Source organism: Nannospalax galili, unplaced genomic scaffold, assembly GCF_000622305.1.
Source record: "Nannospalax galili isolate Female #2095 unplaced genomic scaffold, S.galili_v1.0 scaffold302, whole genome shotgun sequence".
NCBI lineage: Eukaryota > Metazoa > Chordata > Mammalia > Rodentia > Spalacidae > Nannospalax > Nannospalax galili.
The window spans coordinates 5,607,525-5,624,639 of record NW_008350120.1 but is presented as its reverse complement, the minus strand read 5'-3'; the positions used below and the strand labels follow the sequence as shown (position 1 = coordinate 5,624,639).

Below are 17,115 nucleotides of genomic sequence, written 5' to 3'. Positions count from 1 at the left end.
CCATCAAGGGCAATAGCCTGAGTAATTTTGGGAGTTTCTTACTACTGTCTTTTTATCTAGTAACTCATTCCATTAGGGTCTGTTTCTAGGCTTTGAAGTCAGGTAGACCTAGGTTTGAATTAACCTCTGTGTTTTACTATCAGTAACCCTGAGCAAATTGTTTATTCTTTCCAAGTCATAGTGTTTTATCTGTAAGGTAGACAGAGAAAGGCCTAGTTACAGCATTTTTATGTGGCAGGTGGAATAGGTACAGTATGCAGTGCCTGCCTAGTCTGGTGCTTGCTTCAGAGTAAGCAGGAGGGAATGCTGTTTTACTCCATGCTTTCCCACAGACTTGTCTGTCTGGTCTCATGCCATTGCCGTATTGCTTTAAAAAGACTATAGTTTTGTAATGATTTGTTCTTAGAGTTTTAAAAGTTAACATATTTGGGTCTGAAGAGATGGCTCAGTGGTTAAGAGCAGTGACTGCTCTTGAAGAAGACCCAGGTTTGATTCCCAGCACCCACATGGTGGCTAACAGCCATCTGTAACTCCAGTTCCAGGGGATCTGACACCCTCTTCTGACCTTTGTAGGCATTGCATGACACGAATGCACTTACATACATGCAGGCAATACTTTCATACACATAAAAATAACAATAATAAAATATTAAAAAAAGCTAACATAGTTTATGAAGGTTTTCATAAGCAAGGCACACATTTTGTTTTCATTACGGTATGGACAGGTGATGATGCTATGAGAGTGGTTTGTGTTTTGTTTTGTTTTGTTTTGTTTTGAGACGTTGTCTTCCTGTAGCCCTTGCTGGCCTGGAACTCATTAAGTAGATCAGGCTGGCCTTGATCTCACAAAGATCCAGTGCTGGGATTAAAGGTGTACACCACTACATCTGGTTAGGAGTGTTCTTAATTGTTGTGTTTTGAAAATGAGACCCTAGGAGCTGGAGATGGCTCAGCGGTTGAGAGTACTGGCTATTCTTGCAGAGGACCTGGGCTCAATTCTAAGCACCCACATGGTGGCTAACAACCATCCATAATGCCAGTTCCAGGGGAATCCGATGCCCTCTTCTGACCTCTGTGGGCATTTCAGGACATGGGTGCACTTACACACTCATACACATAAAATAAAAATAATAAATAAAATAAAAAACTGAGGCCGTAACACATAAATGTAAGTGTATGTATGTGTTTGTATGTGTTCAAAGAAATATATATTTGGTATGGAAATTTGGAAAACAAAAATCATAGGTAGCAGATTGGGCCTAGCAGGGGCCGTAGCACGGCCTGCTTTGGTGAGTGGAAGTCCATGTTGCTGAGCCCATTGCACAGCCTCCATTCCTGCCACTGTGGCCATTTGTTCATGACCCCCTCTGGGTGATACCTGGTGGCTGGAGAAAGAGAGTGACTGCTCTTCACAGCTACTCCATCCTTTTGGGTCATCCCTCTGCCACGTCACCCTTTGAAGAGTATTTCACTTGGGATACGCAGGCAGCTTCACTTTTCTTTTTGTTTTCATTTTTTTTTTTCGGTCCAGTCAGAAAAATCTGTCCATATACCTCTTTCCCAGATGTCCTTGACATCAGTTTCCAAATTCAGTTTTCCAGGTCCCTGACCATCCAGCCAAACCACTGGCCATAGCACATCAGCTAGCATATAATTATAATTCGACAGTTCCTCCTTCCAAGTAAGAGAATCAAATTTGCTGCTTATTCTTCTGTCCCTCAAGGATTTCCTTTCACGTCTTCCTTCAGGAATGGCTCAGAAAGGGCTGCAGTGCCAGAGCCACCCAAGTTACTGGAGAGCCTGCAAGTGCTGCAAACTAAACCAGGGCTCTTTCTCTTTCAGATGAGTGTATGCAGAGAGGAGGGAGCCCTGTGTTCTTGGGTCAGTCACTTCTTGATTAACTTACTTGTTCTCACTTTCAGGGCCTGTCACACAGACACCATTTCTGTTTGATGAGAGAGTACTGCTGTGCATGTCCAGCTTTTTGGATTAGGAGTACCACAAGGCATTCCATTCATGACGGGCAGCTAGGCCACATGGTAACTTGTCCACGGTCAAGCATTTAATCTCTATGAAAGCCCCATACCAGGCCAAGAGCTATTTTTCAAAAGGCAAATATAGTTATCTGAAGAGGGCAATGGGCCTCCACTGTGATTCTGTGACTCATAATGGACCTTGGTGTGCCCACAGCTCTTATGTGTTTTAGGCTTGAACAGAGGAGGCAGAGGTGACCAAGTGACATTGCTGGTTTAACTAAAATAGAGGAAAAGGATAAAAGGCCAATGGAAAGAATCCATATGTATGAACACTTTCTGCATCTTGTGCACTGTAAAAAAAGTTAGTTGAGAGCATCAGTTCTATGTTTGGAGAAGCAGCCATCCATACAGTAGGGAAAAAGTTCTGGAGCTGTGCAGAGGCAGTGACTGCAGTACTCGGAATATGTTACATGCTACTAAAGCACCTACTTCAGGATGGCTACTTTTCTACAATGTGAGTTTAACATTAAAAGCCAAAAATGGCAAAAATTTGAAAGACAGGAGAATGATGGAACTAAGTTATACCTTCCAGTGTGGAAACCATGAGTTTTGGAGGTGTTTTTCTGCCTTGGGGCCTAGTGTTTGCTTCATTTCCATTTGCTAGTGAGCAGAGATGTACATGGATAACAGAATGGCCAGCTCAGATTCAGTTGTTAAAATGAACCACAGTGAAGCGGACTCTTTTTGTGAGGGCTGTACTTTTCTTTGATTTGTCAGGAACAGACAGTATACTAGAGGCATGAAGGAACAACACAAAACCCATCTTTTTCCTTTTTAAAAAATGTATTTTTATTTTATGTGTATTACAGTTTTGCCTGCATGTATGTATGTGCACCACATGAATGCAGTGTCCAAGGAGGCCAGAAGAGGGTGTCAGATCCCCTGGGAGTGGAGTTACAGATGGTTGTTAACCACCATGTGGGTGCTGGGAATCGAACCTGGGTCCTCTGCAAGAGCAGCCAGTGCTCTTAACCACTGAGCCATCTGTCCAACCGCTGCCATTGTTTTTCTTAGAATCTGTTTTTAAGCTCCAGAGAAAGACAAATAAGCCTTTAGATTACCAGCAATCAAACTTAAAGTGAATCTTAAATTTTATTGTACCATTCTTGAATGTTTCTGATAATTTACTACTAGTCACAGCGGAATCTCAGCCCTTTATCATAATTTGTATAATATAATGCCTGGACTTTGTGATATTGTCATACTAAAGACAGTCTAGGCATTTGGAGAAGGGAAACAGCTTAATCAGATTTTCATGGATCCAAACAGTAGCATGGATTTTTGTCCATTATAGATCATGATGTCAATTAATATTTGTTGATAGATAAAGAGGTTGAGGAAGAGACTGGAGAGATGGCTCAGCAACTAAGAGCACTGGATGCTTTTTGCAGAGGATCCAGGTTCAATTCCCAGCACATACATGGTGGCTAACAACCATCCATAACTCCAGTTTCAGGGACTCTGATGCCTTCTTCTGATGTTGAAGGGCCTTGCATGACAAGGTGCTCTTATGTACCTGCAGGCAGTACACTCATACACATAAAATAAAAATAAAATAGAGTTTGAGGAAAAGCATATTTATAATCAGACATGCTCCCACCTCACCCTGTGTATTTTGTGATATAAAAGATCAAGCCCAGGTGGTCATGGTGGCGCATGCCTTTAATCTTAGCACTCGGGAGGCAGAGGCAGGTGGATCTCTGTGCGTTCAAGGCCAGCCTGGTCTACATAGTGAGTTTCAGTCCAGCCAGCTGGGGCTACAGGGAGACCCTGTCTCAAAAAGACCAAAAAAAAAAAAATCCAAAAAACAAACAAACAAAAAAACCCCAAAACAAAAAGCCTAAGGCATTGTTGATGCAAGGCAAGGCTCTAGCATTGAGTAACGGACATCCCTAGTCTTCATGCTTTTTTTCCTGAGATAGGGTTTTGCACCATAGCCCAGGCTGGTCTAAAATTTGTGATTCCCCCTGCTCCTGAGTGCTGATGATGCCGCTTTTGTAAAAAGAAAGCTGATGTTTATGTAGTTTCACAGGAAATATTGTGAAGGGAAATCAGACTTGAACAGTGTTTTTCGTAGGGGGTAGGGTTGTATGCTAATGTTTGCTAAGGAAGATAGACTATTTTTGCCATAAGCAAGGTTGTATTAAGGCGATTTCACAGCCCATTGTGGGATTGTTCAGTTTCCTTTTAAGTAGATGAGTGAGCAGAGACGCTAACACCATTTGGAATAGCTCGCCCTGTCCTCCTGCTTTGTTGGAAGACGTTTTTAAAATCATTATTTTGATAGATTCTTCAGTTTTATTGAAATGTGGTTTTAACTTTTTATAATTTTGGAAACTATTGAATAGTGCTTGACTTTGGTTATTTTTCGAATTTAAATTCACGAAAATTTTTGTCTACATGGGTTGAATGTTGTATTTTGAACTGTTCTGTGACACCAGCAGGTGGCAGCAGAAGCTAACGAACCCCGGGGGAAAACCACCCACTCTTGTGTTTTTAGCTGAGTGCCCTTGGGCTGCTGAGCAGCCTCTCATCGAAACCTCTCTGGGAATGGGCATTGGCTGCCTTCCAAATAACTTGCCAAGGATACTGATTTAGACAAACTACCTTTCTAAAGTTTTATAGTTCAACTATATTGAAGCATATAATTTTAGCTTTCTAAAGCTGAGATTTGGCTATTTTTGATTTTATAAATTAGTATGAGATAATATACAATAAAATATGTGTACTGATGGTAATGGTAATTTTAAATTGCATAAATATTGTAGAATGTTGTTAAGGGATATGTTGTGTAGTTATGATATATGTCAGGAAAAGACTGGGAATTTATTAAACTTTGCAAAGTTGGCAAGCCCATAATACCTGCTTAGCAATATGTGTTAAAAACACTTTTTTTTGGGGGGGGAGGGAGACAAAATCTCATGTAGACTAGACTAGCCTTGAACTCATTTAAAAAAATATTTTTATTTTCTGTGTATGAGTGTTTTGTCATACAATATAAGTATACCATGTGCATGCAATACCTCACAGAGGCCAGAAGAGGGTGTCAGATCCCCTGGAACCTGAGTTACTGCTGGTCATTAGCTGCCATGTGGGTACTGGGAATCGATTCCAGGTCCTCTGGAAGAATAGCCAGTGTTCTTACCTGCTGAGCCATCTCTCCAGCCCTCAGGCTCTGAACTCTTGATCCTCCCTACCTTCATCTCTCAAGTATTGGGATGATGGTATGCACCACCACATCTGGTTTTAGATATACTATTATATCTATATATTAGACAAATTTCTAATGGGAACTTCAAATTTTCTTACACGTTAGGGATGTTATAATTATAGATTGCCACAAACTTAGTCTGAAATTCTTACACGTATTTGTTCTGGTTAGTGAACTTAATAAAAAAAAAGCATGACAAAGGCCTCTTATTTCATTAGTTGATATGTAGAACTTTCTGGTAATCTTACATGGTTTTCTTCATTTGTACAGCTGACACTGTTGGTCTTTGTGAGCTCTGCGATTTTGTTTTTGTGCGTGAGATGGAGTCTTACTGTGTAGGCCTGGCTGGCTTGGAACTCACTGTATAGTGTAGGCTGAGTGATCCTCCTGTCTCTGCCTTCCAGATGCTGGAATTATAGGTGTGTGTCACAGTATCTGGCCTTTTGTCTTGAACCACTGATGGAGATCTCTTTAGCTCTCCACAGCTATCTTAGTTTTCACTTTCTTCATCTCCTCCTCCTCCTCTTCTTATTTCATATATATATATATATATATATATTTTTTTTTTTAAAAGACAGAGTCTCGTACAGCCCAGATCTCACTGAGTTGGCTAGGCTGGCTGGCCAGGGAACCCTAGGGATCTGCTTATCTCTGCCTTCCCAGCCCTGGGCTTACAAGTACGTATCACCATGCCTGACTTTTTTACATTGTTTCTGGGCTTTGAACTCAAGTCCTTATCCTTGTGCAGTAAGCACTTTACTGACCTAGGCGTCTCCCTAGTTCTGTCTTAGTTTTAATGAGTGTGTTGGCCAGAGTAATTACTTTTTACTGATTTGTGAGTTTTTGCCTAAGGCAAGTTTTACTTTTTTGACTTTTGACTTCCAGAGAAGAATTTGAATTTCTTGTTCTGGAAATACGTATTTTTATAGATCAGTAATAAGAATAAATGCTACACATGATAGTATTTTTCTGATTATAAATATGGTAGACCTTTTGCTTCCCACATGTATATCTGTGGCTTAACCCATTGAGAATTTTGAAGCCTATAGGGTGTGGCGATTGGCAGTTTTGCTGAGGTCGATGTTTGAATGGCATAGGCAGTGAAGCTGGGAAGAGGGAGCCTCCAGGGCCCCCACCTCAGTTCGGCTTCGCTGCTTTCTCTTGCCCACTGAGCCATCTAGTTCTTAGCTTTTATGTCATTGTCATTTTTATGTATCTTAAGTTTCATATATGTATAGATTTTTTATAGTATAAGCTTTTGGGGGTCAAACTAATGAGAATAGTTCTTTAAGGAAAGTGTTGCCTAATTTTAGCCATAATTCACACTGTTTTCTTGTCTTTGCCTTGAATACCTGCTGGCATGTAAGAATTTTTCAGTTTTTATTTTTAAAAATATTTTATTATTTTTATTTTCTAATGTGTATGAGTGTATTGCCTGCATGCATGCAAGTGCACCTGTGTCATACAGTGCCCATGGAGGTCAGAAGAGGCCATTGAATTCTCCTATAACTGGAGTTACAGATGGTTCTTAGCCACTCTGTGGGTGCTGGGAATCAAGAGCATCCAGTGCTCTTAATTGCTGAGCCATTTCTCCAGCCTCAGTTTTTATCTTTGGTCGGTTACATAACACTGACAACAGACACTGACCTTTGTTTAAACATTTGGGTGTTGTTGTCCTCTATTCTTCCTAAGAGCCAATGAGTTGTAACCTATTTGACATGAGGAATCCAGTGACTGAATTGAAGCCCACAAAGTCATGCACAGTTGACTGTCAGTTATAAAGTGCCCTTCACTCAGATTCTTGCTGTAAGAACTGGTAAGCTCCTTTAAAGTACAAGTACAGTGAGCATTTTATTTTTGGCGGAGACATTGTAGTGTACTAAGTCCATGCAGCACATTCAATATTTTATTGAATTTGAATTAACAAATTGGAGGTGTATGTGTGCATGCATATTTGTGTGGCACCATGTGCGTATGCAGTGTGCATGCACATATGTACATGTGGAAGTCAGAGGTCACCCTCAGGTTCCATTGCTCAAGAGCTATCCATATTGCTTTCTTGAGACAAGGTCTCTTACTAGCCTGAATCTCACCAATTAGCTAGGCTGGCTGGCCAGTAAGCCTCCGAGACCCACCCTCCTTGCCTTCCCAGCACTGGGATTACAAACACTTGGTACCATACCTGGATTTTTACATGGGTGTTAGGGATTGAATATAGATCCTCATGTTTGCAAGACAGGCTCTTTACCAACTGAGCCATCTCTCCAGCCCCTTGAAATTGAATTTTGAAAGACTTTAAGAAAGCCTTTGTGTGTTTGTGCCCATACTTGTGCAGTGGAGAAGTAAGTGGGAAGTAGCGTTGCTTTGCTCTGTTTTATTGTCTTACTGATCATGGGCTTGGTTAAGCACTCTGCCTTACACTGAGGGAAGGAATTAATGGGCTAACATATCGGGTATGTCCTATAGTAAAATCTGACGAAACTGATATATTCCTTTTGGTAGATAAGAATAATAAAACTATAAACCCTTTTTACCCAGTGTGAGGCAGTATACAGTAATGTGGAGAGGAAGAGACCTGGGATCGAATTCCAGGGCTGTCATTTTTAAGTAAGGGAATTTATGGAGGGAATTTATTGAATCTCTTAAAAAGTAATTTGCTTATGGGGCTGGAGAGATGGCTCAGTAGTTAAGAGCACTGGTTGCTCTTACAGAAGACCCAGGTTTTATCCCCAGCACTGGCATGGTTGCTAACACCTGTCTGTAACTCCAGTTCCAGGGGATCTGATGCCCTCTTCTGTCTTCCATGGGCATTGCACAACATGGGTGCATTTACATACATGCAGGCATAACACTCATACACATAAAATTAAAAAAAACTTAAAAAATAATTTGCTTATGAGTGAGTCCAACAAGGAGATGTTTCTGCTCTATTTTTGGTTTATTTTATTTTGTGCATCTTTCATATTATTACAAGTGATTTATCCTATGTCAGGATTTTATTGAGATAATAATCTTTGTTTAGTCCATTAGAAGCAGGAAAAGCTGTCCTTCAACCCAAAGCAATTCTCTCTCGAGAAAACGGAAGACAGATGTCTTGTAAGCAGTGTTCTGCTTTCCTGAGATCTGCAGTAGCGGTGGGCAGCGCAATTGGACTCTGGCCCAAGGGAGGCTTTGCAGTCATTCAGTCTATGTTTAAAGATGTTTGTGCCAGGCATGGTAGTACACGCCTTTGATCCCAGTACTCAGGAGGCAGAGGTAGGTGGATCTCTATGAGATTAAGACCATCCTGATCTACATAGTAAGTTCCAGGTCATTGGGGCTACAGGAAAATCCTGTCTCAAAAAAAAACAAAACAGCTGGGCGTGGTGGTGCACACCTTTAATCCCAGCACTTGGGAGGCAGAGGCAGGCGGATCTTTGTGAGTTCGAGGCCAGCCTGGTTTACATAGTGAGTGCCAGAACAGCTGGGGTTACAAGGAGACCCTGTCTCAAAAAAGACAAAACAAAACAGATAAACAAGAAGGGTGTTCCCGCTCCCCTCTTTTCTCACAGGACTGCACCCTCCCCAGAGCACTGCCTCTAGATGTTATCATAGCAGGGACTGAGGTTCCAGTTTCTGAGTTGGGTGATGTAGCTTTTCATGTTAAATACTAGCTCTCCCCACAGTGATGTATAGATTGAACACAATGCTAATCAAAGCCCCAGTATATACTTTTTGGTGGAAATTGATAAGCTAGTCTGAAATTCAAATGAGAGTTCAGTGAATTTCCTTTGGCCTAACAACTTTGAAAGAGAACACACTTGGAGGACTTCCTATTTGAAGACTATTTTCAGTCTATAATGATGGAGACTGTGGTAGCAGCATAAAGACAGACTAATTGGTCAGCCTGACAGGGCACAGAGTCCAAGGCATGGACATGGAAATTGTCAATTGATTTTTGACAAAAGTACAAAGATAATTTAGTGGAGAAAAGAGTAATTTTAACAAATGGAGATGGAACAGTTGGGTAATCATGGCGAAAATAATCTGCACCTGGCACCAATACAAAGTAGCTCAAGAGACCGTAGACCTAAATATAAACCCTGAAGCCACTGCACAGAGAAGCAAATGTAGGAGTCTTTGTGACACTGGACTGAGCCATCATTTCTTGGATAATATCAAGATCAGAATCCATAAGAGAAAATATTGTCAAATTTGGCCTTGTTAAATCTGATAAGCTGTTCTTTGATTAGAAAAAAAAGAGTCCACGAACTAGGAGAAAATATCTTCAGACCTCATACCTGTTAAAGGATTTGTTTTCAGGGTATATAAAGAATTTTCCTTTGTTGGTGGGAATGTAAAATACAATCATTTTAGCCGGGCATGATGGTGCATCCCTTTAATCCCAGCACTCAGGAGGCAGAGGCAGGCAGATCTCTGTGAGTTCAAGGCCAGCCTGGTTTACGTAGTGAGTTCCAGGTCAGCTGGGGCTACAGGGAGACCCTGTCTCAAAAAGACTAAAAAACAAACAAAAACAAAAACAAAATACAACCATTTTAGAAACCATTTCGCCAGTTTCCTAAAATGTTAAACATATACCTGTTATACGGTGTGGCCGTCCTCTGCTGCATACTTACCCAGCAGAAGTGAAAGCATGTTGTTCCTGGAAGTCTGGACATACATGGTTATGACAGTTGCATCTGCAGTAGCTACATAGTGAGAACAGCTTAGATGCTGTCAACAGGTGGGACAGTTCAATAAGGATTCCATCTCATCTGTGCTCTCAGTGACAGAAACCAGGCAAAACAACAGTACAAAGTACATGATCCATGTACATAAAAATTCTAGAAAATCTATTGTTTTGAAGTACAGAATCAGTGTCTGGCTGGGGTGTGTAAGAGGCACAGATTCTGTAAGGGCATGTGAAAACCTGGTGCAATGGTGTGTTCATCAGCCTATTAGTCATCATGGTGTGAACACTTATCAAGTTGTACACTTTGTGTGTTAGTCCACTTTATGTTGCTGCAGCAATGTCTGAGGTTGGTACTTTAGAAAGAAAAGAAGTGTTACAGTTCTAGGGGCCCTGGTGAGTGTCCCTTCCCTGATCTCCCACCCTCATGTCATAGCACAGTGAAGTGGAATGGGAACACGCCTAGGAGAAGGGTGACCTCTTTTTATAATGACTTTGAGAGTGAGGATGTATTCTCATGAGAAAAGCACCAATCCCTTCACTAGACCAGTGCTCCCCAGAATCTGCTCATCTCCGCTGAGCCTTCATTTAAAGATCCCAACACTTTAAAATTGCTACACTGAAGACCAAGCTTCCTGGGGAGACCAAGGGCATGTGGGGAGGCACGCTCAAGACTGTCTGAACTGTAGCACTGCATGTAGTGTATGTAAGTTCCAGTTCAGTGGGGCTAAGATTAACATGTCTTATTTTTGTACACATTGTGGTTATCTTCATTCTACACTGACAAGGTCTGAGACTTCACTTACTTTGGCCTGTGAGCTTTTCTCTTTTGAGGCGATTTCTTTGTCGTCATTTGATTCTTTGGCACCAAAGCCGACATTGGGTAGTCAGGTGTTGGTGAGCAATGTAACATTTCCAGAACTTGGATGTGGAGAACCTAATTAAATTACAGATGTCTGCAAAGAATATGGAAAGTTAGTAAGTGGAATTTATTTTGCCCAACAGTATCTCAGTAAATTAGGAAATGTGGTATAGCCACTTTCTGGCTTTAAAGCTGGTGTTGAGAATCTGAGGCTGAAGGTACCATGAGGGCCCATGTCAGAGGGGCTGAGTGCTGCCCTAGCAGTGCTGCTGAGTAGGTTCATCACGGCTTTCTTTAAAGATAGTTTTCTAGAAGGACAGGGTGGCATTAATTGGATCAGAATTCTTTCCTCTAAGTGGAGTGTGCTCCTCAACAGGATGCTGTTTATCGTCTATAAACATGTGTGTTAAAGCTGCTATTTCTGTTTTCTACTGTGCTGGTTCAGAGCAGTATGCCAACACTACAGTGTCCCCAGGAAGTGATTATTTGCATAGTAAGAATTATTGTACCACCTCTTGCATCTGGAAGAAACACGGAAGTTCTAAATAAAATGTTGAATAATCAAAGTACGGACTAAAGACTGCAAGTAAAAGTTTATGAACTGGGCCTGACAGGACAGCTTTGATTCAGGTCCATATAGTCTTTCTTTGGGTACAATTCTTGAAAAGTTTTGTCTTAGAATCTTCACCCAGCACTGGCTAGGGTAGAGAGACTGTAGATAGATACATGCAGAGTGCTAGTAATGAAAACCAGGAGCTGATACAACTGGCGGGGGAGGGGGGCGGAGAGAGAGAGAGAGAGGAAGAGAGGAGAAATGGAGCCTGGGGACTTGTAAGATTAGCAGTGTGCTGGGAGCTAACAATGACTGTTAATAAAAGCAAGAAAGTATGGACTATTTTGTGGCAGACATTGGTCCAGTTGTTATCCATACATTATTTCACTTAATTCTAAATGATGACCACACATGTATCATTAAGACTAATTTTATAGATGAGGAACCTGGGACCTAGCAAGGTTGTCACATGGAAGTGCAGACAGGACACAGTCAAATCGTCAAATCTTTGAGACTCAGGTTTGTACACTCAGACCTCTTTGTCTCTGCTTGTCTGTCTCTCTCTCCCCATCTCTCTCTCTCTCTCTTTCTCTCTCTCTCTCTCTCTCTTTCTCTCTCTCTGTGACTCAGGTGTGTACACTCAGTCTTCCTTAGGTCTTTGTGCCTTCCTGGTGATTGTGATTATAATGGGCCAATAAAGAAAAGGAGTGAAATGTTTATCTTCTTCTTGTCTTTTAAAAGACAGGTTTTACCATGTCATCCAGGCTGGCCTTGAGCTTGTGAACTCTAATGATTCTCCTGTGTTGGCCTCCTTAGTATCTGGGATTTAGAGATGTGTACCAGTGTGCTTGGCCTTAACTTTTTCCTTTAAGGGGACAGAGTGTATAAACATATTTTAAAGCAATTTTTACTTTAAAAAGTTCAAATTAATTTTCTCACTAAAAGATGTTAAGACAGGGCCTAGAGAGATAGCTCAGCAGGAATATCAGGAGTTCAGGGCCATCTTGGACTACTACAGAGAGAGTTTGAGGTCAGCCTCGGATAAATGAGATGCTGTCTCAAAAAAAAGATATTAATACATTGTTTTCTAAAAAGTTGTGTAAAACATTTTGCTTCTTGCAAAGATAAAATGTGCATTATAATCATGTGTTAAAAATATCTTGATTTTTGGATAATAAGCTATTAATTGTAGACTAGAGAGATGGTGCAGCAGTTAACAGCACTGACTGGTCTTGCAGAGGACCCAGATTTGGTTCCCAGCACCCACATGGTGGCTAACAGTCTATAGCTCCAATTCCAGAGGATCCTGCACCCTCTTCTGGCCTCCTTGGGCTTTGCATGCATGTGATGTACTTACATACATTCGGACAAAACACTTATACACATAAAATTTTTAAAAAAAAGAAAAAATTAAAAAGACACTATTAGTTGATTTTATTAATTACTTTACTGAAAGAAATGAATGTCTTTAGATAACCATGCTGCTGTTCAGGTTTTTACCTCCTTGTCTTCCATAAGAACGAACAGGGCAGCTGTGAGTGTGGATATGAACTCATGCCATAGCAGTGGGAGTTTGTGTTGACAGTTCAGAGGGCTCACTTTTGTCTGAGCCAGAGCAATATGTTGTGTGTGTTTGCCACTGTGTTTCTAGTGCTCTGAGCACGGTCTCTCAATAAAGGTGTGCAAAGAGCACAATACCTGTTTTTAAAACTGCACACAGTGCTCTGAGTATATACTTAGCATAACTTTTATCTTTGACTCCATTTTAAAGATTATAATCATCATTTTTGAAGCTCAATCTAGAATTTTCATGTTTGGCCTTGAAAAATAGATGTTGGGCAAACACACTGCCAATAACAAGCCTGAAAGTGTCACTTCGTGAGTCAACACTCATTTTCACTGCTGTTTATTGTGGCAGAACACGACCAAAAGGAAAACTCCTCCTTGAGCTTGCCTGCCTCGGTCACATTTTCTTTCCCATTTTGTATTGTTGTTGAAACTCTGGTTTTTCAGGATTCCAGGTACAGAGTCAGCCCTACTACTCACATGCTCTGCAGCCTTGACGAGTGACAGCCAGCCTGTGCTGCAGTGCTGTGGGTCAGCAGTACTGTCTGTCTCAGGGACTCCTTGATGAGGAAGTGAGTTCACAGAAGGCCTGCAAGTCCCTTAGAGCAAGCAGTACTTGGCACATGGAACACAGTAAATGCCAGTTATTATTATTAGGCCATTTTATGAGGTTTAAATTAAATGAGATTATATGTGGGAAATGCTTAGTGGGTACTTGGTATTTGCTAGTAGATGCTAGTAGCTCTAATTTAAATATCCCATGCTGATGTGTCTAAAGAGCTGTGTCTTTGATCTCTGCATGGGTGATGACACTAGTTAATTTACTTGGGGACAGAGGAACAAGTAACTGTTTTTTATATTGGCTCTTACCGATAGGTTCAAATCACAAAACTAAAAATATTTTAAGTAAACACATAATTATTTTCTGATTGCCAGGTTTAGGTTGTCATTTCAAGTATGTGTTGACTTTTATTATTAGAAATTATAGATCTTGCTGGGTGTCATGGTACATGCCTTTAATCCCAGCACTTGGGAGGCAGAGGCAGGCGGATCTCAATGAGTACAAGGCCAGCTTGGTCTACATAGTGAGTTCCAGGCTGGCTTGGGCTACAGGAAGACCCTGTCTCAAGAAGATTAAAAAAAAAAAAAAGAAATTATAGATCTTGATGCATGTCACAATTTAGTGAACTTCGAAAAGATGTGTTAGTATCTAACCTGATTCTCTTCTTTTTCTTATCATCCTTACAGGTTTGTGGAACCTTGCTTCTCTGTTTTCCAACCTTTGTTTATTTGTGTTGATGCCCTTTGCCTTTTTCTTTCTGGAATCAGAAGGTTTTGCTGGCCTGAAAAAGGTAGGTGAATTGAGTTTGGAATTAAATTTGTTAAATGATGAAGTAAATATTATTCATATTGAGCTAGAGGAAGTATATTCAGACAAGCAGTTAAATAGAATATGAGCTGAATTAATGAATAATGTTGTTGGCACATTCTTGACAGTGGCATTAATAATACTGCATCATGAGTTATCGTGTGTGCTCAGGGAGAGTATTTTTATGTTATGTGTCCACCTGGAGGAGTGTCTTCTGCAGAGTAGCTGGCCTGACATCATAGCTCTTAGGCCTCTTAGGGTGGCTCATCTACCTTAGAGCCTGAACTCTAAAGGAACTTCTAAAAACTTAAAAAATACATCTTTAAAAATATTTATTATTTTTATTTTATGTGTATGAGTGTATTGCTTGTTTGTAGGTAGGTGCACCCATGTCATGCAATGCTGTGGAGGTCAGAAGGTATGGCATTCCTGGAACTGGAGTTGCAGACAGTTGTTAGTTGCCATGTGGGTGCTGGATATTGAACCCCGGTCCTCTGCAAGAGCAGCCAGTGTTCTTAACCGGTGAGCCAGCTCTCCAGCTCTTTAAAATACATCTTTAAAATATTTGGGGGGCTGGAGAGAGGGCTCAGTGGTCAAGAGCCCTGCTGCTCTTTCAGAGGACCCAGGTTTGGTTCCCTGAACCCACATGACAGCTAACAACTGTTTGTAACTCCAGTTCCAGGGAATCTGATGCGCTCTTCTGGCCTTCCATGGACATTGCATATATATGGTGCACTTACATACATGCAGGCAAAGCATTCATACACTTAAAAATAAATAAATAAAAAATTTTATTTCATGCACGGTATCTTGATCCTATTCAGCTCCCAACTCTTCCCAGATCCATCCCGTACTTCCCTACCCACCCAACTTCATGGCCTCTTTTTTTTTTTTTAAAAAAAGCCCATTGAGTCCAATTTATGTTGCCCAGATACCCTTGGGGGTGGGACCATACCCTGGGGTGTGTTCAGTCAGTGGGTATCATATCCTTAATGAAAAGTAACTTTCCCTTTCAGCTGCCAATAACGCTTCAACTAGGTATGGGACTTCATGCCTACCTCCCCACTCCATGCTGGGATTTTGTCGGGTCTGAGCTTGCCCAGGTGCATGCTTATACAACTGCTGTGAGTTCATATCTGCAACTGTTCTGTTGTGTTTGCTGTATTCATCCACCATCTCTGGCTCTCACAATCTTTCAGACCCTACTTCCATGACGATCCCTGAGCCTTGTGGGGAGGAAGTATGATATAGATGTTCGATTTAGGACTGAGCACTCCGCAGTCTCTTATTCTCTGTATGTTGACAAGCTGTGTTAATCACAATGTACTGTAAGAAGAACCTTCTCTAATGAACTAAACTATGGGTATGTCAATAAGTCATTAGTAATCAGTTTAATACTATGTCCATTTAGTAGAATAATGATAGTAGGTTCTCCACTAGGGTGTAACTTGTCTGGCCACAGGTTCTTGGTCCAGATTATGGTACCAGTTATGGGCTTCATCTCATGGAATGGGCCTTCAATTCAGAGTGGTTGGTTATTCTTATGATATTGCCATGACTGTACAGCAGGCATGTCTAGCCAGGCCAGTTGTCATTGTAGTTTGCAGGGCTCACACCGGGTAAGACTAATGATTACTTTTCTCCTCTTATGGTAGCATCCATAGCACCTTCCAGCACTATGAAAGCTAGCCAGCAGGGAGGAAGCTTCCAGGTCAGGACCAACTTGGTTTCTCCGTGTTCTATTATGTAGGAGAAATAGGGTCTTACCATTAAGTTCTGGAGGGTAACAAAGAGCAATGGCAATTGCCTGTAATGTATGGGGGTCTTTGGGAACCCACTGACGAGGAACTTCAAAAGAGATAACCCATTCCTGGCCCTGGGTTTCTTATTTGCTAGGCTGTGGTGTCTAGTAGGGGTATTGTCACCCCTTTATAGAGTAACTCCATTTAATCTCTTTATTTTTATTTTTGTATTTAGGAAACGTCTACAGTAGATTTTTGTCTTAGTTACTTTCTATTAATATAATAAGAGTACTGACCAAAACCAGCTTGGGGAGGAAAGGGTTTATTTTACCTTCAGCTTACAGTTCATAATGGAGGGAAGCCAAGGTGGGAGCTCAGGGCAGGAACCAAAGTACCGTGGAGGAACACTGCTAACTGGCTTGTTCCTCTGGACTGTACTCAGCCTGCTTCTTATCCACAGTGGCCTATATCACTCACAGTGGGCTGAGCCCTCAGTTGAGGTGCCCTCTAGCCAAGTGTGCCAGGTTGACAACTAAAACTATTCCACACAGTTTCCATATGACCTAAAGTACATCTTGATGGGGAGCTATTCACATTCAATGTTTTCAGGACAGTGGCACATTATAAAAGCAAGTATTCTGCATTCAGTAGACCCCAGGATGCTCAGAGTAGCTGATAGTACTTGGGAGGCTTTGCGAGAACATCTGAAATGAACCATGACTTTACAAGAGGCGATGACCTTGAATACTGAATGTACATCCAATGCAGATCTTTCCCATAAAATTTTGAAATATAATGCAAAGAGTCATGTTTAAACTTGTCAGAGTGAGACTAGTGTTAGACCTGAGGTGCTTCATGTCTGATTTCTACTTCTGTTCATGTTGTGATATATGGAATGAAATGTTCTATATATCTTATAAATTTGATATGGAAAGTGTAAACTATGATTATTACTATTTATTTCATATTATTCAGCCCTTTTTTGTGTGTGGTATATGCACATGTGTATGCTTGTGGAGGCCAGAGGTTGATATCCAGTGTCTTCCTTGGTTGCCCCTCACTTTATTTTATTTATTTATTTATTTATTTATTTATTTATTTATTTAT

At 41.0% G+C, this 17,115-nt stretch overlaps 1 protein-coding gene across 6 annotated transcripts in view; it reads left to right on the top strand.

Moving 5' to 3' along the window:
- The window catches only part of Lmbr1 (limb development membrane protein 1), a 180,690-nt gene that overhangs the window by 61,443 nt on the left and 102,132 nt on the right, over positions 1-17,115 (top strand). For all 6 annotated transcript variants that reach the window (XM_029570476.1, XM_008847270.3, XM_029570479.1 and 3 more), the window contains one exon: positions 14,146-14,249. In XM_029570476.1, coding sequence (XP_029426336.1) covers positions 14,146-14,249 — 104 coding nt within the window. The remainder of the gene's footprint in view (positions 1-14,145; positions 14,250-17,115) is intronic.